General features: G+C 44.9%; 1 protein-coding gene across 1 annotated transcript in view; it reads left to right on the top strand.

Annotated features, from left to right (window-relative positions):
• Marchf4 (membrane associated ring-CH-type finger 4) overlaps positions 1-22,408 on the top strand; it is a 103,486-nt gene that overhangs the window by 75,844 nt on the left and 5,234 nt on the right. The window contains exons 2-3 of the mRNA XM_010611953.2: positions 4,853-5,008; positions 10,203-10,395. Coding sequence (XP_010610255.1) covers positions 4,853-5,008; positions 10,203-10,395 — 349 coding nt within the window. The remainder of the gene's footprint in view (positions 1-4,852; positions 5,009-10,202; positions 10,396-22,408) is intronic.

Raw genomic sequence — 22,408 nt, 5'->3', positions numbered from 1 at the left:
GAAGAAGAAGAAGAAGAAGAAGAAGAAGAAGAAGAAGAAGAAGAAGAAGAAGAAGAAGAAGAAGAAGAAGAAGAAGAAGAAGAAGAAGAAAGCCAAAAACAAACAAAGGAATCTGCGAATGGAGAAACAACTGGAGACGTGCACCTGCAGCTTTCTGCATCATTGGCTGGGAGGAGAATCCAGCCTGTTCACACCTCCTTCACAGATCAGTCACAAGGGAGGGCTAGAGGATCACTTTGTCCCCTGCTGCCTCTAGCACAACCTCAATCCAAGAGGCCCCTGCTCCTGTCCAGTTCAGCATCCACAAAGAAGCCCGCTAAATGTTCTAAATGTCTTGTGATAACACAGAAGACAGTCCTAGTCTAGAAGAACCAAATTCGGATCCCTTATCCTAGAAGGGCAGACTGTTGTAGAAAGTTCTCTACTTTTAACAGCTCTCTGGGTTCCATTGACTCTGAAGATTGCTTTTCTCTTACCTAACTGACCTATCTTAGAGTGACAGTATGACAGGGTCGTAGTAGAAAATTATGAAATTAAAGTCCTTTAAAAATGTGCAAGCTATAACCTTTTAACAACTCACTGATGCACTCATGCCAGGCACTGTGTCAAGCAGGATCTCATTTAATCCAACTTTGAGGAGGTAAGGGTTGTCTTCTCTGGACAGATGAAGAAATGGAGCCACAGAAAGATTAAGAAGAACTTGCCTCTGTTTGCCCAGCCAGTAAGCAGTGAGGAAAATCTCATCCAAAGTGCCTGTTTCCAAAGCCAACTCCTAACAACTCCCTACACTGCGCTCCTTGAGGACCAGGAGATTAGAGATCTCATTTTTCTGGTCTTGATCACTTGACCTCAGGCCCCAAGTCTCTAAGCAGATCACTGAGGAAGTACCCGGTGCCTTTTGCATTCCATGGACCCCTTTGATTTGAAGTTTTCTGAGCTACAAAGACAAGATCATAGTTATCCTCCCAACCCAAAGGCTGGAACCTCTGGAACTGGGCCAACGAAACTTATCCTTTCCTATACCCAAGGCCTTGTCCTTTCTCATGTATCTGTTACATGCCCTGTTCAATGTGGTACATGGGAGCAGCCCATACATCACAGAGGGTTCAAAGATGATGAGGTGCCAAACCATGGGAGATGGGGCAGGGAGGGGACACTAGTGAATGGAACTGGTGGTCTGCTGCTGGCTGTCATGGAGACTCACCTGAGGGGACTGTGCTGGGCCCAGAATCAGGTGGAACCTGGAGAGAAGACAGAGAAGGGACTCATGGCACAGATGGGGCTGAACAGCAGGGACAGGGGCAGAGGTGTGGTGAAGCTCAGAAGCTGATGTCTAAAGGGCTAAATTTCCATTCTTTCCATGCCACCAGCTGACTGTATGACCTTGACGTAACTATTTAACCTTTCTCTCCAAAAAGGATCTCACTTATGTTGAGAGATGTTTTTCAGTGGTGGTGGGAGGGGCTATAGAAACAATCTCAGTTTCCATGTTACACCATCTTAGTTGTTAACAGGGTTTACTGCAAGGACCATTTTCACTAAGTCTAACTTGAATCTAATGCTGCCTATTTCCACTTCTATTGTTCTATAAGACACACAGATCTGACCAGCAGAATATGGTGAAGGGTCTAGTTACAGTCTTTTCAAAGCCCTAAAAACTATAAAGCTTATGGCCCTCCTCTCAAATACACATAAAATATACTAAAAAATAAGTACAAAACTTCTGTAAATGAGAAGGTTGTAATAGCTTTTTTTCCCCTAAAATCCTGGATCAATTTTTTTTTCACCCAATATGTACTTACCTAAGAGTTTCAGTGTCCATGCTAATACGTTTAGTGCCAGAAGCAAGTCCCCATCCTGGCTTTTGGGTTATCCAGCCCAAAGGAAAAGTCACTGCAGGACAGGCTGCATCACCCTGGCCTTGAGGGACCAGATCATGTCACACTCCCACCTTCTTCAAATCTGTATCTGGAGACTATGGGGAACCGGTGAGCTCTGGTGGCCCCATCTCCAGAGCCAAGGTAGAGAGCCCAGGTTTTTATCATTCATGACCCACAGGGCAACTCTTCCTGCCTTTTCTCCTAGTTTCTGCTAGGGAAGCAAGGAGTGTAGCAGTTGCTGTCACTTGGCATTGTTGCCAGGGACCGGAAGTAATGTCTTTTACCTGATCAGCAATTTGACATGGCTGCTTAACAACCCAATTAATCAAACCCAGCTAATCCTGTTAAAATTAATGAGCCTAGAAAATGCTGCCATGAATAATGAGGGCTTTTGCCCCTCTCTCAGCACCTCGCTCCACTCTCCCTACTATTTCCTTCTCAAAGCCATAGCACAGCGACTCAAAACCAAGGGCTGCTAGGCCTTGCTGGGTGAGATGCATGGCCAGCATTGGGCCTCTTTTTCTCCTCCAAGCCCTTCAGCCTCCTACCAGGAGCCAGAAGCTGGCCATGTCCTAGAGGAGCAAACTCTCTTGTTCATCAAACAGATATATGTATGTGTTAGCAGATGAAGCTGGAATAAGTGTCTCACTGTACCAGGCACCTCACTCAGAGTGAGATGGGTAAAATATTGTTCCTGTGAGGGCACACAGTGAGGTGGTCACCAGGTAGTGACCCAGAGACAAATGAGGGAGTGCTATGACAGGGGATGTGGGAAGGGCCTACCTATACTGGGGAGCACAGGGGAAATCAGGGAGGGTTTCCTGGGGCTGAGCACCTGAGCATTTCTGCCACTGTGTTCTTTATTGCATACATACATGTGAATTGCTCAGCACTGCAACAGGATGAATGTGGTTCCCTTTCTCTTTTTTATTGAGTTTATTGGTACTTTTGAAGTATACAGTACAGCTACATTCATCATTGGGATCTTGTACCTTTACATGACAGATCTTGGTTCTCATTTGTTCCCCATACCCCTGCTCTCCCTTCACCCCCACCACCCTCTCCTGTGGTTCCCATTCTTATAGAGCAGGCAGTGTGGAAACATGAACAGACACTTTTTGTTTTTTATTTACTCATCCAAGCACCAAAAGTTGTTGAGGGCCTTTTGGTCTAAGAGTTCAGCACCAGGAAAAAGAGATGTGAAGATGTAAACCCAACCCATACCTCCAACAGGTCATCTGGAGGGCAGACAGATATATGCATGGACACTTTCAGTTATGTGCTAAGCCAAGTGTTCTAACAGGGACATGCCAAAGCACTCAGAATAAGATTCAAAGCACTGAGCTCAATCTGGAAAATTCAGGAAAGACTTCCTGAAGGAGATAACTTTAGACAGAGAGGAGCAGATAGACTGGATGCAAAAAGACATTCTAGATCTCATCCAAGCCAAGGTGAGGGTTTTGAGTGACAGGAGTTGAAGTAGAAGTGAAAGATGATTCTAGAAATCTTGGAGAGAAATGGTAGAAGGAAGAACATGCTTAATATATACAGCTATATTATGCTTAAATATACTATGCTTAAATATATAGATGGAGACCTGAAACTTGGAGTCCAGGACCTCCTGGATTTACTTATCCATGGTTGAGAACAAGGAATTGCTTCACGAATGGTGAAATTCCCCCAAAATAGCAGGAACATGTCTGAAGTGGCCATATTCCAAACACACCAGCATGAGGTCCAGGGTTTGAGCTACAACATGGCATCACATGAGTCCTTTGATTGAAATGAGGCAGAAGAGCTGGGTCCAAAATAAATGAGCTGAGGGAGGCACAAAAGGAAGGAAGGAAAAAATGGTGGGAAAGCCAGAAGGAACACAGGTCAGGGGAGGTGGATGGACCCAACTGCGAATGGCCCTAGGAAGGTAAACAAAGCACTGGGTAGATAAGGATTTCATGAGCGAACATGGTGGTCCTTGATACTGGATGGAGGAAGAGAACAGACCAAGAGAAGAAAACAAAGAGAGGGAGAGAGACAAGCAGTAGATGAGACTTATGGAGACAATTTGGGACCAACTCGTCAGGGGACATAGAGATACAGGCTTCAGTCATGGCCACCTGACTTATCCCAGGGTGCTCTGGAAAATAATCCCAACTGTGAGGTCCACTCGCAATGAGTTTCATGGAGATGCCATGTGGCTTGGTATATTTTCCCTTCCTGCTTCCAGTGTCCACCAGCTGGGCTTTTGCTTTGTGCCCCAAGGCTGGCTGGAGAGACCCAGGCCTTCAGCAAGAGCATTGGCCCAACCTCCAAGGTTCCCAGGATTCAGATCCATCCTATCTTTTCCTCACTCAAGGACCTGGGATGGAGGCCTCGTGGAGAGAACCTAGGTCTCTATGCATTGGCCTTCAGGAAATTGCAAAGACTAAGACCTTGGCTCTATATTCGGGCAAAGTGACTCTCACAATTTTAAGATCCTTAACATTACACTATCGGGGAAGTTTTACATAAGACCCTAGGTTTGATCACCAGGAAAAGAAGTTTCCCACATATACAACTGGCTGGAGCAGACAGCAGCTGTCCTTTTAGCCTGGCTCTGAGCTCTCCGATTCACCCAGTCTCCACCAGAGAGCTTCTTTCACCCCCTTTTTACTGCAGCTGGCTCCCACGGAAAACATCCCACAGTGCTCACGAAACCTGTGGACCTGAGCTGTAAGAAACGTTGGCCTGGGTGTGTTGGCCTGTGTCTTATTACAGTCTCCAAACTGACTGCAGTTGCTTGGCTCCCACGCTGCTAGGGACGCAAGGGCCCACACCTCCTGCGTGGAGTCTAGCGTCGCCAGACAAAATCCCTGCCTGGTTGTAGTGGCTTGATCCGGCCTAAGGGTGTGGCTCAAACCAAGGCTGCAGCCTCCACCCACCTGCTAAGGGTCTCACCGCTTGGGCCTCACCGCTCTCTGTTTCTCTCCCTGCAGGGGGAGCTGCTGAGCCCTTGCCGCTGCGACGGCTCGGTTAAATGCACTCACCAGCCATGCCTCATCAAGTGGATCAGCGAGCGAGGTTGCTGGAGCTGCGAGCTGTGCTACTATAAGTACCACGTCATCGCCATAAGCACAAAGAATCCTCTGCAGGTGAACTCGGGGGCTGCCCGCCACTAGTGTTAGGCCTGGGGCTCCCATTACGCCTACTTTGCGGGTGGAAAATTCAGGACCGTTTAGAGCCCAGGAGCGGCCGTCGGTGGGGGGGGCGCGGGAGACGGATTTTCTTTTTAAACCCCAGCAAGAAGAGGAGGGGTGGGACGGAGAGAAGTAGATGTAAGAGGTGGAAAAGTGGAGAAGCAGATGGAAGAGAGAGAGAAATGGATGAAGAAAGGAAGAAGGAAATGGAAAGAGGAAGAGGAAAAAAGAGGGAGGGAAAGAAAATAAAACAGTAAAGGAAGAAAATAAAGGAAAGACCAGTGGGCGGCACAGAGTTAAAAAAAAAGAGAGAGATGATATGGGAAGAGTGAGAAGGATGGAGTAAAAGCCAAGAGCTGAAACAGAAGAAATGCAGGCAAGAAAGCTCAACAGCAATTTCCAAACTCCCCAGCCCCTGCAATTTCCAAACTTTAAATGCATGAAATTCACCTGGAGTTTTGTCAAAATGCAGACTAAGGTTCAGTGGGTCTGGGACCAGGCTGGGAGTTGCTTTGCTTTGCTTTGCTTTGCTTTGCTTTGCTTTGCTTTGCTTTGCTTTGCTTTGCTTTGCTTTGCTTTGCTTTGCTTTGCTTTGCTTTGCTTTGCTTTGCTTTGCTTTGCTTTGCTTTGCTTTGCTTTGCTTTGCTTTGCTTTGCTTTGCTTTGCTTGCTTTCCCTTTCTTTCTTTCTCTCTTTCTCTTTCTTTCTCTTCTTTCTTTCTTTAATCTTGCTGTGTAGTTCAGGGTGGCCTGGAACTCACTGTGTAACCCAGGTTGGCCTTGCACTGTGGCAATCCTCCTGCTTCAGCCTCCCTAGGATTACAGGGATTACAGGCCATCACACCCCAAAACACCCCAAAACATGCATTTCTGACTAACTATGGGTAATATTCTTGTTGCCCGTGCACAGACCACACTTCAGAAAGATAAATGGAGAAGAGACAGGAGAGGGAGGCAAAGAAAAAGGGGGAAAGGGGCAATAAAAAAGAAAAGGGGACAGAGGATGAAAAGATTAAGGCAAGGATTTGGAGCTCCTTGTGCCCAGGCTCTCCCCTCCCACCCTATCTTGACACATCAGCCTTCTCCCAGGCCCTGCGCCACCTGATGTAGCCAACAAATCACACAGCTCTCCCTGCAAGGTGTTCAAAGCATTTTGCTTCTGAAAATATCTCCATATATGCATGATTGGCCAATTAAGCTGCCACATAATCAATTAGCTAGTCCACCAGTGTGGGTGGGACTCCAGCTGCCTGGCAGTTTCCCTTCCTCTCTTAAAGGGAGGGGAAGAATCAACCCTGAAAGCCCAGGGCACTAAGGGTTAATGATGATGGGGTGGGGTCTTTGCATAGTGGGGCAGCTGGAAACACCTGGAGTTACAGTGTCCTGAGTGTTTTATTTTAGACCCTGTGGAGATTTCCATGGGGCACCGCCAGGAATGGCACTGTGTGTCCATGCACACATGAGGGCTGGGGTGGGGGCGTTTCTGGAAAGTGGTATTGAAGTCCCAGGCAGCTCAGTCACCCTGATGGTGAGCCAAGGAGTCCACATCAGAGGTACCTCTCCCTGCCACTGCTTCCATCTGCAGCCATTTGTTTCAAAATCTCAAAGTATCTTAAAATAGCAATGTCATAAGACAGCTAATTCCACATCCTATGGGTGTCAGCGGAGGTCTGAGTGTATTAACCTTCCCCTTCCTGTTCAGCTGGCTCAGGCCTCAAGAAAGGTCAGATCCCAAATTCACAAGCCTGCCGCAGAGTCTCCCCTCCTGCCTCCACCTTGGCTCATATAATAGAAAACTGTCCAGGGGTAGTTTTTTCCCAAGGGTAAAAAAGAAAGAAAAGCGTATTTTAATCTTATAAATCAGATGAGCAAATGGCAGTGCTGGCAATATTGATCTATTAATCCATCCTTAACTTATTACTATGTCTTTAATTGTGACACTGGGAACCTCTCTGATTCTGTCGGTCCTCACGAAGTCATGCTGTATGCTCAGTAAATGCCTTTACACTTCTCCACATAACACTAGAACTCTGGCTAGAAGCTGTGTTGTGTATTTGTGGCCCAAAGTGTCCCAATTGTGTGTCCTCAGACCTAGAAAGTCTGAGACAGCTTCCGGCTCAGCACAATGAGCAGCCTCACCACAGTGGCCTGAGCATGAGCAAGCAGAGCAACCTGCTATCAGAGGGAGGAGATTCCTTCTGGGTCTCTCTCCTCCTGGATCAAGCACAGTACATAGTTGTGAGAAACAGCACAACTATTCACTATGGGACATCATCTCAGGGGCCCGCTGGAATCAGTGTTTCAGTCCAAAGACTCTGAGAAGAGAGTCACAGCACAGCCTTGTGAGTCTCAAGGCTCCACGGTTGCTTCTCACCCTCTACTACATCTGAGCCAAAATTTTAATATATCCCTTTGTACACGGTTTCCCTTTCTATGGTGTCAGATAATGGTGGTCAACTTTAGTCCAAAAATATTATGTGGAAATTTTCAGCAATAAACAACTCATAAGTTTTAAATTGTATCTGTTCTGAATAGAATTATAAAATCTCACACCTTGTTGCTCCATCCTGCCTAGGACATGAATCATCCCTTTATCCAGTGTATCTGTGTTGTATATGCTACTTGCCCGTTAGTCACTTGGTAACTGTATCTTATCAGATGAGCTATTGCCATGTCTCACATAGTACTTGTATATGGAATTCAGTACTATCCAAAGTTTCAGGCAGTCTCTGGGAGTCTTAGAATCAATTCCCCTTGGATAAGGGGGAACTGTATTATATTAATTCACACTTAGTCAGTACACATTAGGTACCTGTCAGTGTCCCAAGTATTGACATATATCATTTACTTTAATCTTGAAGACAGTCTGATAAAGTGGATACTATTATTATCATTTCCAATTTACAGATGACTGTGGGAGCACAGAGGGTTCTGTAATTTGTACAAAATCAGATAACTATGAAGTGGTAGAGTAATGTTGCTGCCTGCAACAGGGACTCTGACTCCTAACCTCTACCTCATAGTGCCTAGGCACACTTAGGACTTAGGATTTCTTCCATCTGGATGGGCTTATCCATATTTTGCTGGAGCACTATAAAGAATACCCTTTAAGCCCTGGCTTGACAGTTATTTCCTTTAACGTTCACCAATGCTGCAGACAGGAGTTCGGGGTGTGCACAAGTTTCACAGTAGTGGGATCAGAATCTCACTTGGAATGAGGTCCCAAAGCCCCAGGTGTCCAATGGCAGCAGAACCTGGCCCTACTGGTGCCCTTCTCCCCTCTCAGCCTGCTGTTGAAATCAGAGCTTTCTCATTCTCTGTGCTCCCCTTACACTGTCTTCCCACCCCTCTGTGGAGCCTCACAAGGATGAACAGCACCCCACCCTCTTCCTTCATCATCACACAGTGGTCAGGGACACCAATTAGATTCTGAAGATTGTTTGGGACTGATAGAAGAGATGGACAGGTCTTTTCTGTGCCCCTATATTTGGTGTTCTTGAAATTTGGAAGAGGAGGACAAGGTGAGGGGTCTTGATACCTCAGTAGTAATCAGGGGCCCTCCTTCCAGGCAGTGGAGCAAGTCCTGGAAAAAACATTAACTCTGCATGACAAGTCTTCTGGAAAATTCCTTTGTTATGTGTAATCCTAGACTGGGGCAAGCATTGGAAAATGTAAAGGCCCAGTTCCCTGTAATGGGATACTATCTGTGTAATTAAATGTCAAGGTCAGTGTCCTACATCTGGACTAGCAGGTGAAATATTTTCTAGTGATTATGATTCCTTGGGGGTAACCTGCTGGTCCCAGCTGCCCTCCTGACCACTAAAGGCAGAATGGGGCTCCCTAGTGGAAAGTTGTCAGGTTGAAATGCTTCCTGTCATCCACATCCTTCCAATCAGAAGATGCCCTTCCCTCTACCTTCGCAAATCTGGTTCCTATCAATGCCCTGCTTAAAGCCATTCACAGTTCCACATTTACTCTTACGACAAGAGTACCATCTTCCCTTCTTACTTCTCCAGCTGTCTCAGCCCACACAATTTTTTCTCTCCTCTCCACCCACTCTGGTCCATTTCTAGGTCTTCATACTCACCATGCTTTCTTCCAACATGGGGCCTTTGCACATGCTCTTCTCTCTGCCTGGAGTGCTCTTCACTCATTTGTGCTTAGTAAACTACTATTCAGCACAAGCATCACTTCCTATAGGAAGCCAAACTGCCCTCTCACAGACTCTTACCATGTACCTCCCTTTGTAACCCGTTGGATTGCAGTGGAAAATTCACAGGATTGTCCCTGCTCCTTAGGCTACAAGCTTCACAAAGGTGGGGACTTTGTCTGGTTGTACCTACTGCTTTATTTCCACTATCTAGCACAGAGAAAAGGCACATAGAATACTCAATACATATTTGTTAGATGACTGCATTAATAAATCCTGTACTAAAAATTCAACTTCTGGACTACTTTGGCCCATACTGCCTGGACCAGCTATAGAATCACCAAATTCCAGAGCTGACACCCACACTCTAGCCTTCAATCTTGCCATCAATACTGCTGTTAAGTACAATGCTTTTTCTGTTAAAAAAAAGAAAAAGAAAAGAAATATCCACATTAATATATGCTCAGTAAATTATAAATTGTTTTCCTTATCTCTCTCCCACATTCTGTGTCCTCTCCTTGTCTATTGAATTGGCAATCTCTGGCATGCATATTAAATGGCATGTGAAGTGTTGTTATTGTAGAAGCAAAACAAAACAGGCAAAAGAGACCTGTACCCTCTCAGCACCTATTAGTGAGAAAATCGACTGTGTTATTCTGAAAAGAATATTCTAGGGCCCTGGAACACTACCCACACAAGCTGTTTGTTTCCTTTTTCTCCTTCTCATTTCTCTATTTCATAATCAAGTATAAGGCCGTTCTTCTCAGCCATGCCTGCCCAGAATCCTTCCTTACAATGATTTCTGGTCATTTCATGTGATATATAGGCTTCCTCAATCTAAAAATACAATGTGAAACTGCAAAAATGTCCCTTGTACTACAATTTGGGATGGCCTGGTTTAAATCTGATTTCTGAGGTAATTTGTTGGAGCAGCGGAAGAGGGAAGGGAAAGGGGTGAGGGCACCCAAGCAACAGCTAACCTGCCACTCTCTCCTCCCCAGTGGCAGGCCATCTCTCTGACAGTCATCGAGAAGGTTCAGATTGCAGCTGCCATCTTGGGCTCCCTCTTCCTCATCGCCAGTATCTCTTGGCTCATCTGGTCGACCTTCAGCCCCTCAGCAAAATGGCAGCGCCAAGACCTCCTCTTCCAGATCTGCTACGGGATGTATGGCTTCATGGACGTGGTGTGCATAGGTGGGTCTAGGGGCTTGTTTCCATGTGAAGTGGGAGGCCACATGAAAATGAGACAGGATCCCTTTCTGTGGGAGGCCAAAACAGGGATGACACTAAGCTTGAGATCTGGAATCTCAGGATGGGGCCCAGAAGAGGTAGGAGAGCTGGATGGGTAGGTAGAGGACCCACGACAAAGGAGGAAGCTCTAAATTGTTCCTAGGGAAATCTGCCTTGCCCAGTAGATGATAAGGATAAGAAGGCTTGCTTCTAAGATTTGAGAAAGGTCAGTCACTCCATCTGTCTCAGGCAGGATGTAGAAAGCATCTTCTTATTTGTATGCCCTGTAGCTGCCAATCCATTGCAAGGGATGTTTGTACAGTTAATTCCACTCTATCTCCGGCCAAGTACCCAGAAACAGCCATGATGGTGTTTGCTTCTCACCTTTTATTTCTATAAGTTTGACCAATGATCCAAATTTCTCTAGCCCAGGGGTTTTCAAATTGTGCTCTACACTTAGCTTCAGGAGGCACCTTTGTGAGTGGGAAATAGAATGCTACACAGACAAGCTCTGAGTCCTCACCCCTGCTTCACCCCCAGCCTCTGTGCCTTTATGTAGTTGCATATATTTCTGTTCCAGGTAAGATTTTGTTTAAAAGACCTCAGTGTTTTAGAAAATGTTGGGATATTCTGCTTTTGTTCCTGCTTCTTTCCTTACCCTATCCCCCAAATTTATGTTCCTTTTCTCTTCTACCATAGTTGATGGTGGGTTGGGTCCTTTTTGTTCCAACAGATGTTTGTGGCTGTTGACCCCGAAGGCTTGATCCAAGCAACTGAGAAGGCAGGGAATGGTCCTAGTTTCTGAGTGAAATGGAGGTTAGCAACCTTCAGTATTTATGCTATGTAAATGTATAAACATCAGCATAAGCACTGGCTAACCTGGAACTCTCAGAGTACACCCTAAACCACAGTAATGGGAGAATTAGAATTCCATAGCTGTCTTCCTTGGGCAGTAGTGTGTGTTGCATAAAATATGCTACAGTGCTCTGGCAGGAAAACATCTATTAGCTAGAATTTGGCTCACATGACGATGTGAGTTTCTTTGGAGCCCTTTAATACTAGGAATCAGAAAGACCTGGAGATTTGCATACTGATCACAGCAGTCATAGACCAGTGATGCTAGAACTTGTAAATTTATTTAAGCCACTTTTCTGCCTCTCTATGCTAACTAAATCAATATATCAACCTTGAGTTCAAGAGCCTTTTAATTATGGCACCCAGGCAGTGAGGAAACAGATAGCTTAGGTTTGGAGGTGTGAGAAGGGACAACTTTGACTTTGATCCATTATAACCTACTTTTCCATCCCACCAAACTCCCTTCTTATACCTGCCAAGGCCTGGGTTGTTGATGCCAAAAGCCAGGTGTGTCTCCATATGGAGGTTTACAGAAGGTCTGGCATGGAAGGTTTCCTGTGGGGCCCCTCCAGCTGCCCTTCATTCTCCTTCAGGCAGGTTAGATCATTCCCTGTGGGGTGCCTCTATGACTTTCTTGTGATGTAGTGTATTAGTCAGCTTTGGCTGCAACAACAAAGAGTTCCAAAAAATCACAGTCCCTTACAAAAAGCATTTATTTCTCATTCATAGGTTTGCAAGATAGCTGAGGTTCTGCTGGGCTAGGCTGGCTGGGCCTAGCTTTTGACCATGCGTTAATTTGGGAGTTGATCCCAATGTCTCCTTCTGCTGTAACTCAGGCTAAAGCAACAGGGCTACTGGGGTATGCTCTTCTCCTAACAGTGCAGGTGCACAAGATGGTTGCATGAAGCTTGGATGGTTGGGTACTTCTCAAAGCTTCTTCTCAAAACTGGCACAATGTCCCTTCCGTCTGCCTTCCTCCACCCATTTCTATCTCTCTATTCTTTCTCTTCTTATGTACATGAGGCACTCAGTACTTTACTTTCTGGGAGAAGGGTGGGCTAAATTTGGAGAGCTTTCACTTTATTTTTCCTTTCTTCTTCTTCAATTTTCAGAAAATATAATTTCCCAGGATGCAAAGCCATAATCTGTTCCTTCTCTTGGGCAATATAATGACAACTTGGAGAGGGGTATTGAATGAGAGAGGAACACACAGGGACCCTAGTGGATTTTGGTGCCCTCTCCAACAGTGATCAGATAGATTGACATGCAGACTAACCTTAAAGATTTCAGACTGCATAGGGGAGGGTAGAGGGGGTAAAGGGAGGAGAAAAAAATGAGAAAAATGTAAAAGTACAAGATCCCAATGATGAATGTAACTGTACTGTATACTTAAAAGGTACCAATAAACTCAATTAAAAAAAAAGATTTCACACTGCTCTAACATTTTATGAGTTATAATTGGAGTTAAATCCGTTTTAGAACATGTCCTGGGGGCAAGGATTATTCTTCCCATTTTTCAGATTATGAAATGTTGTGAGGGAAGGATTTATCTTAGGCTGTTTTGGGCAGCAGAATAAGAGTCTCAGTTCAGTGTTTCTCTAGGAGAGTCTCACTATCCACTGGGTTTTGAAAATGTTGGGAGATGAAATATAAAGGGTTTATGTGGTCTAGAGAAAGGAGTGGGAAGTGATGGGCAGTGGTTGGAATCCATAAATGGATTCTACTGGTGGTTGCAGTGGCGGGTTTCAATAATGGTGATTGTGGTTAGTGATGAAGATAGTGATTTTAAGGGTGAAATTTAAATATTGCTCCTCCTCTGCAGTGTTTCAGTCACTAGGGGAAAAACACATAGCACTGCACAAGTGAGTGCAAAAATGTTCAGGTTAGGGGGGTTGCTTTCTGGCGAGAGAACCATATGGAGGCTGTAAACAGGGATATCTTGTTGTTAGGCTCAACTAGTGAGGCACTATTAGTAAGCACACTTGGCATCAGAATTCCTAAGGGGAAAGTAGGATGGCAAGTTAGATTTGACTCCGCAGGGCAATCTTAACCATACTCCACATCCTAGTCTAAGGCTACTCTCTTGGCTCAGAAGCAATTAGATGAGATCCATAAAGTCGATGTAAGGTCCCCCTTCCATAGCCCCCTAGAAAGGTTGGTTGAAAAAAAATATTGGGTGAAAGAATCCATGCCCAAAGGCTCAAGATCCTTGGATGAATGAAGCAGTTCATCACTTGGATAAAAACATTATCAAGAGAAAGGACAATGAATCTAGCCCTTGTTGCCTCAAAAGCTTAAGTACATGAAGAGGAAAAGAACCATCTGCTGGTATGAGTCTCTGAACTTTCTCTGTTTTTCAGGTACCATGAATGATTTGTTCCCTAAGACTGCTAAGTGACTACAGATAGTAATGGAAAGTAATAATGAATCTTTACACACACTATCTTTTCTATTGGAGTGTTGTGCCAGAGAGAACAAAGCTACCTAGTTCATAGTGGACTTGGAGCAGAGAAAGGAAACAGAAACAGAGAGAAAGAAGCTTGAACCATGTACAGTACCCAAGGTCACACTTCTTGACCCACTCAAACACACCTAGAAGTGTGTTCCACCAATTCTCTGGGTGGCTCCCAAGCCAATCAATTTGACACAATCAAGCTTAACCATCACTGATACCAACTGAGAGAGAGGCTTGAGAAATTGAGATTAAATGTGGATGGCTTATCTCCCTGTGAGACACTATGGTGAAAGGTACTTGGGGTTGGGGAAAGCTAAGTCTAGTGATTAACATGAATGTGGAAAAGCCATTCACTCATTCAAAAATATTTATTGAGAAGGCACCAGGTTTATGTACTAAGAGAGTCACTTGCACTAGAGGATTATATATCTTATGGGAGAGCCAGAGAAGGGAGTCTCTGATCCTGAGGTAATAAGACCTAGGACTAAGGTCTGGACATAGGATGCGTAAGCACCAGGATGAGGAACCTGAATCAGAGGGACTTGGGTTGGTCGTATCCATTTATTTAGTAACATTTATTGGCTGTCATGTCTTGTTCCCTAAACTAGGAAACATTAACAGAGAAATGGATATGACACAGTGCCTTACCCTTGAGGAGCTCTCAGTCTGTAAGCACATCACAATACAGTAGGAGTCTGTACAAAGCAGAGAGGAGGAGGAGGAGAGCAGAGAGCAAGTAACTTTCTTAAAGAGTCCAAGGAGGCCTTGGAAGGAAGGAACCTTATTCTTGAGCTAGTTTCAGAAAAGAAATCAATGTCCATCCAAAAGAGGGACAATATTCTTGGCAGAGGGTCTTGCTTGTGCAGGAATACAGTCAAAGTGAAGAAAGTATGCTTAGGAACCTTTGGGTGAATTTATAGGATTCCATGCAAAGAGCCAGGTGGGAGGTTGGCAAAGAGCAGTGAGACTGGGGAGGTTGGCGAAGGGTAAATCTCACAGGGTCATGAATCATGTGCTGTGAACTCAGACTTTATACCCTGCTGAGAATGAAGAAGCACTGATGGAATTTTACATAGGAAACAAGTTTGAACAGATGTGGATTTTAAACCCATAATTCTAGCAACTTTGGGGAGGATAGGTCAGAGTTGGGCAGAAAGTAGGTAGAAGAGACCAGCTGGGGAATGCTGGTAATGGTCCAGGCAGGAAGCAAAGAGATGCAGTGCAGTGGCAGTGGGCAAGAAGCGCAGGGATGACTTTGGGATGCATGTATGATGTAGACTTGACAGAACTATCTGGGCCCCTTCCAAAATAGTGAAGCCCCAGGGCTCTGGCTTGAGTGTGGATTGGGCACTCTAGCTGAGCATGAGAATGAAGGTGGCAGTATGTCCTCTTTTACCTACTAAGAGAGTCACCTGTTCTAACAGAGTCAGCAAAGGCACCAAAACAGGAGGACCATCTTAAGCCTAACATCCAGGCAGGAGGCAAGTGTCAGCTACTAAGCTAAGAGTCAACAGTAGAGAGGAACAAGACACATGGGGACATTATGGGCTACAGAGAGGAGATGGCAGTGCCAGGAAGAAAGAGAGAAGGCCTTTCATAGGACATTGATAGAGCTCTCCTCCCCCACCCCACCTCCACCTCCCACGATGTAGAGGGAGATTCTGAGGGCACTAGGCTGGTCCTGGTGGAGTTGGTGGCTGATTGGAAGGGGGCGGTGAGACAATCTCTAGTGTATGCCCAGGTTTCTTGGGTGTAGTTGGATAAGACGTGAAGCAGATTTGTAGGTTAAAATGAAGAGACTGTTAAAGCTGTAGGGTTTGACAAGCGAATATAGGAGGCGTGCTCAGAAAGGAGGTAGCTGAGAACAGAGGATCTGGGGTACATTCAACATTTAAAGGATGGATAAGACAGAGAATTTTAAGAATAGGAGGGAATTAGTGTCTACACTCAGCGTGATGGGTTTCCAGAGAAGCAGGAGTGGGTGCCAGAATGGCCTAGGGCCCAGGGCCACATCTTGCTCAGTTTCTTTACACTTGTGATCTTTAGTGAGTTGTATAACTTCTCTTGGCCTCCCTTTCCTCACCCGTGAGATGGGAGAGCATCCTCAAGGATTGCTGAGAGAACCAAGTAAAGTGGCAGATGAAAAGGGGTAGCCACCCAAAAGCACCGGTGACCAGGGTAGGAGGCGCTCTATCATGCTAGATTTCCCCGGCAGTGGACATTCAATCAGTGTTTGTTACAGCCTTAATCTAGTCACAGCCTGGAGGCTGGAGGTAGAGGTAGTCTGGCCTGTGTCCTCACATAATTAAGAGTCTGTTTTTTAAGAGAAGCACCTTTTTTTGAAGGTTTTATTTTCCTTGCTGTGTTCTCTCACCAAGTAGATCTGATTACATCTAATGGTTTTGTTTCACCTCCTCCTCTTCTGCCATCTCTAATGATGCTTTCCATAGTGGCCAGGGCACTGACAGGGCCTCCCAGCAAACAAATGGGGTATTCCCTGCTCCAGTGGGTCAAGTTTAATAAGAGGATTTAATAAGAGCAAGTTAAGTAAAGTCGTTGGCACCAAAAGGCACTTTTTTTTTTTCACTCCACATACCTAAGAGATTGACCATCAAAAAGCCAACTTTGCAAAAATGTTGGCTTTTTCCTTGCAAGTATGTAGAGTGGAGTAGAGAAAGGAAAGAAAGGAATGTTTCTGAGATTGCTTCCAAAACTATAGAGCAGTGGAATATGCTACATTAGAGGAACATTTTCTGTTAAGGATTCCTCTGTGTGTGGTCTCTTTGGGTTCTTTCTAGTGATTTAGAGACACATGACTCCTAACATCAGCAATACAGACCCTGAAATCTCACTCCAAGGGCCAGGGGTGGAGGTAACTCAGTGGTAGAGCACATGCCTAACATTCATAGGCCATGGGTTCAATCTGCAGTACCACACACAAAAAAAACCTTAATTTAAATTTCATTTTATAGCAAACAGAAGAGGAGGCATCAAGATTATAAAAACCATTTATTTCAAACCTAATTTTAATTCACATTAACTTAAGCAGTGATATGCTATAAAGATCCCTGCCTTTCTTCCCTCCTTTTCACTAAAAATGACCTCACCTTTCAATTCTGTTAATTTCCTGATTAGGAAACTTCAAAATTATGGAAGAGGCAGCCTGGGGCAGTGGATGAGAGTGGGAAGACCAGATTAGCCACTAATGACTTCTGTGACCTTGGACAAGTTACTTCCTCTCTCTAGAACTACTTTTCTCATCTATAAAAGGAGAGGGTTGAATCAATAACCTTCAGGGTCCTTCCAGGTCTGACATCATTTGGAAGCTACTTCTGTTGTGTGTTTGGAAGCTATTTCCATTGTGAGATGGCAGGACTCTGTGAGGCTGACAGCCACAGCTGAGGGAAATCCCAGTTGTGTGGGGCCATAATGTCTGACTCAATTGTACAGGGCCAGGCCAATAACCAACACAAGAGGCATCAAACACAGAGATGAGCAAGAAAGTGCTCAGTCTGTGCTTTGTTCTCTCCATGTGGCTTACCAGGTTTCTGGATTAACTGTTAACTCACATCCTACCCCCAGGCTTCCTGTGTGGGCCACCCCTCTCCACAGCTGAGCTGCTGGATGACACTGACTGATTTAGAAGCAGATGCACAGAGCAAGTACTGTCCATTTCATCAAAGGACATCATGGGAGGCTCCTCACTTATTCCAGTGGTGCTGATGAAGCTCAAAATATTTTAGGAACACCTCCTGGGAACTGTCCTTGGCACAGAACACATTTAGGAATGGCATATCTCTCCATGAATGGTCTGTGGTTAAAAATAGGCTCAATTTGATTATTAAAGTAGATCTCAGGCATTTGGAATATGACATGAGGCATGCCATTGAGCTCCAAACTGCTCTTCTCTCATGGCGCCTAACCTAGCACTGCAGGGATATTTGTGAGGATAACATCAGCAGATACAGATATACAGATAGCTGATACAGCTATAGATGTAAGTATATTATATGTCCCCCAACTGTCTGTGGTTTACCCTAATAAAAAGAGGTTCCTGAGCAATGGGAAATTCTCCACACAGTGATTCAGGGACCCAGGCTCCTTCCATCTTAAAGATCTGTACTCCTCTAGGACTTTTAAATCTTTCTCCTTCAGCTAGTAGAAAGCAAGGGAGCATAAATAAAATAGCCCCTACCTACCCACCCATGCACACACACTTTTCGCCTCAATATCTATTTTGTACACTTTGGTCTGACTCTTGTTCACCTTCAGTATTAGCCACCTGACTTCTCTGGGTACAAAGGGCTGGAACATGTTAATCTTCCTCAGTGGCAGCACTGTACTACAGAAGGGCAGTGTGGATTGGGGGGGGCGGTTAGCCATCTCTATCACAGAATCTGTTCCACCAAGGAATTTCCAGAAATGTTCTAAGCTAGGACAGTCTGGTAGGAGAAAATATCTTAGTTCCCAAGGGTAATCTTTTAAAGTTTCAAGGATTTTAGAAGACAAAACTCTTTGGGGATGTAGAAGTTTGGGCCTGTCTGCAGACACAGACTACTTCTAACATGTTATAATAGTGTATATGAAGCACTGCCTGGCCACACCAATGAGAAACATGAAGATAACCCCTTGGAGAGCATTCAGCAGTTGGTGGCATTGCCAATCTGGCATCTCCCAGTGGCAACAAAAACAGCTCTTATATTTACTTATTATTTATGTACAATGAAATCATGTGATACTTATTTAATAATAATGATAAAATAACAACTAATATTTATTAAGTTGCAAGTACTACAGGAAGTGCTTTTACATACTTAAAGCATTTTTTCTTATTTACTCCACACAGCTATATGATATAGTCACTATTACAAAGCCCATTTTCCCGATGACAGAACAGGATGAGAGGTGATTTGCCTAAGGTCTTCCAACTAGAACCCAAAGGCCTTCATTCCAAAGTCCACAACCTTAACCACTTTGTTAAAACCATGTTACATTCCCCATGGTGAATGTACTCATTATGTACTGCAAACACACTAATAAAAAAGTACATATATTAAAACAAGCATTGCAACAGACATCATAAATTCAAGTAGAAATTGTGTACACCCTGTCAAAAACATTTTATTCACCCATACACAAGGACTCAGCCTGAGGATTGGGAAGGAGAACAGCTGAATGGAAGAACAAGGGCTTGTGGAGGGGACAGGCTGGCAATGAGGAAGTAAGAAGAGACACAGGTGTCTCCCCAGCCACAGTCAATACTGTGTGGCCTGGAGTGTTCAGGGTGCACCAGGTACAGCATGTAGGGCTTCATCTAATCCCGTCCGTGAGGGAAAGGACATCAACCTTAATTCACTGATTGGAAAAGAAACAAGTCACTTACCTAAAGCAGTAAGGCCAGGAAGTGGTAGAGATTCCAGTGCTCAATTCATGCTCATTGGTGAGTGAGGTGACTCTACATCGTGAGGCCCAGGTGCAGGACAGAAAGGATCTGTTTCTTCCATTGTCCTATATTTTCATACTACAGAGTATTTTTCAATTTTACCAACAGCTTTTTTTTTTTTAATTAGGAAAATATGTAGTCTTCTGTGAAGCAGTGGGCATGGGCTAAGGACTGTGTTGTAGGAAGTAACGTTCAAGTGAGGCCCACCCACAGGCAGCATCAGCACCTCCTGAGGCTTCTTGGAAATTCAGATTCTTAGCCCCCTCCCCAACCTGCTGAGTCAGACTCTCCAGAGTGCAGCCCAGGCATCTGTTTTACCAAACTCTGGGAAGATTCTACTGCATGCTGAAAGTTCAAAGGCCCTGTTATAGCATTGCTGGCAACTTTTTATGCCACTTAAACCGGCATTCTAGCAGGAAATGGGGGATTCTAATATCACTGAGGGAATGAGAGGCTTCTCGCCAGGCTTCTCAGTTAGCTGTGGCCTGTTGCTTCCACACATGGTGGGGCCGGGGTTCTGTTCTACCCCAGACGCTCCTAGAAGCACATAGTAGGTACTCAGGGAAGACTAACTCACTTGAATTAAGCTATATCTCACTGCCCTGGACACAGCAAGAACCAATGGCCAAAATGCAGCAGGGGAGGTTTGGGATGCTGAGTGCAGAGAACTCTCTGATGTCATGGTGCACAGGGGCACAGGGAGCTAGCTGTTCAGGCAGAAGCCCCCACTCATGGTGCCCCTTTTTCCTCCTATCATCTGGGGATAAGCAAAAGGCTGTTTCAGCTGGAGACTGTGGATGGCATGGAGAGGAGAGGTACAATGACAAAGGAAGAGTTCTGACAATCCACGGAGCCTACAACTATATGAGGACGAAGAGGCCTGAAAGGTGGAGAGCTGTTAGGAAGGTGAAGTTGGCAATTCTTCTGGAACTGGATTCTCCTCAGGGTAGGGTGTATTATAGATAATTACTATGAAAACAATAGAAAACCCCAGAAAAAGTCTGAATCAGAAATTACTGTTTCTGATTTCACCATGCATCTTAATTTCCCATTTTCTTCTGCTACTCTCCTATTCCTTTCACCAATTGCTGTTTTTCTCTACCCATTGCCACTTCCCCCACTTGTTCTTCTTTCCCAGGTTTTTTGGGGGTTTTTTTGGGGGGGGACATTTGGTTTTTTTTTTTTTTTTTTGGTACCACTAATCTCACTCCGGGCCCTGTGTTTGCCGGGCAGGCACTGTGCCTCTGAGCTACATTCTTGGCCCCCTTCCCAGGTTTTCAAACTTGCCTGAGTCACCTACCTCTCTCAGATAAGCCTCACCCCTCCTCCTCATTTAAAAAATTATATTTGTCATCCAAGGAATCGGCAAGTAATTTGTAGGGCAGGAAGCAGAGGAAGGGCTGAGAAGAATGAATATGAGTGAAGTAGTTTGTGTTTCTACAACTTTTGCCAAACCAGAGTTATGTAGAAAAGCAGGTACACATTCCTTCCCTTCAGCCAGCTACCCATTAAAATGGTTTAATTACTTCTTGAATGCTAGACAGCTAGTTAATTAAAAGGCAGCATCCATACCAAAACTTTAAGCCACCCTCTTCAATCAGGATAAAGCTGTCTGATGGAGAAGCTAATTAGTAATCAAGTGTAGTGGTGCTCACTGCAAACAGTGAGTTTGGGACTTCAAAAGAGCCTGTTGCTCTCTGCTCAGGTTCCAAGGCCCTCCTCCCCAAGCAAGGCTTCATTAGGCTCCCTGTGCCGTGATGGCTGCCAGAGACACCGCCTCACCTGGCCCCGCTCTCCAACGGCCTATAGTCGGCAAGACAGTGAGTGGCATTAAAACAAGGCTTGTGGGCTAATGGGATAAGTGAGCAACTTCAGTGTGAAGACTACGCAAGTACAAGAAAGAGGTTGACAGAGAAAATTGGGATTGGCACATCGAGAGAAGGTGAGAGCATGGGACCGAGAGGAAGTCTCCCTGCAAAGAATCTCAGACCAGATCTTTGGTGGGTGGTCTTCAGATTTATGAACCCTCTAAAACCTTTTCGTTTTATTCCCCAGAAAAATAACATTTCCCTTTCATTTGATCAAAAAAAAAAAAAAAAGCTAGAAACACACACACAAAAAAAGAGCTAGAAACCACAAAGACTCTGTCTCCTTCTCAATGACTCCTTGAAGGCTTGTTGGGGAAAGTGCTAGAATACTGGAGGAAAGGTAGCTGTGGGTGGCTGCTCTTGTCACTAGAGGATCTGTGTGCTGAAGCACAGAAAGCCTTGAGCTCTTCCCATCCAGTCCCTCTGCTTTGCCCTGGGAAGGTGATTCATTGCCATTTGTTCCTATGAGCCAGCTCCCTTCCTGGGTTGTCCCTCTCTGCAGGAGAAGTCCCATCCTGCCTCATGTCCCCAGTCATCTCACCCACCAGAGGACCCAGCCTCCCAACCACCCTTACTACCAGGACCATTATCCTTTTCTTATTTGTTCAGCCTGTCTTTCCAGCCTTTCCCTCCTGCCCTCTGTAACATGAGCAACTTCTCTGGGCATTTCTTTCACCTTCCTTTGATGGAAACACAACTATCTTTGACAACACTGTTTCGCTCATGGCTGTCTCTGGTAGTAGCTGTTTTTTTCTGCCACGCATTGTATTTTGGGGCCCAGAAGTGACCATGTGTGTCTTCCCCCACCACTTCCACTTACCTCTCCTCTCTATCCTTTGGGAGCCCCAGCCCTTTGAAGTGCATGTTCTCTTTACCTCATCTCTCCTTTTGACACCTTGGCCCCTAACCACCCACTCAGTCTTCACGTTCCTTGATGCAGATGGCCCATACACTCCCTCCCCACATTCTTGTCCTCAGCATCTGTATAGATTGGTGGTTCTATTTCCTTGGTGGCAGTTTGGAAAATGTATGGGGTTTGTTGGCTTATTTTCTAATGTAATTGTGCTCTGGCCTTTATATTGAAATTCATATTGTTTCATTACCAAGGACTTCCTCTTTGTTTACTTTATATTTTTATAGGCATTCTGTTAATTGTTTTTTTAAAAAAGAAACAGTAGTTTATAATGTCTTCTGAATTTCATTTCAGGATAGGAAAAGGGATATTAAAATATGCTTGTTATAAAAAGGGAACGTTTTGTCTGATAGCATGGGGGATGGCTGATACAGATAATCTACCAACTTGTTGGCCTCCCTATTACTCCAAAGATCTTTTCCTCCAGCCCACTTTAACCCATA

The sequence above is a fragment of the Fukomys damarensis genome, unplaced genomic scaffold (assembly GCF_012274545.1).
Source record: "Fukomys damarensis isolate Sample0158 unplaced genomic scaffold, DMR_v1.0_HiC HiC_scaffold_16, whole genome shotgun sequence".
Lineage (NCBI taxonomy): Eukaryota > Metazoa > Chordata > Mammalia > Rodentia > Bathyergidae > Fukomys > Fukomys damarensis.
The sequence above is the reverse complement of the archived record's forward strand: the minus strand, read 5'-3'. Positions and strand labels throughout refer to the sequence as shown.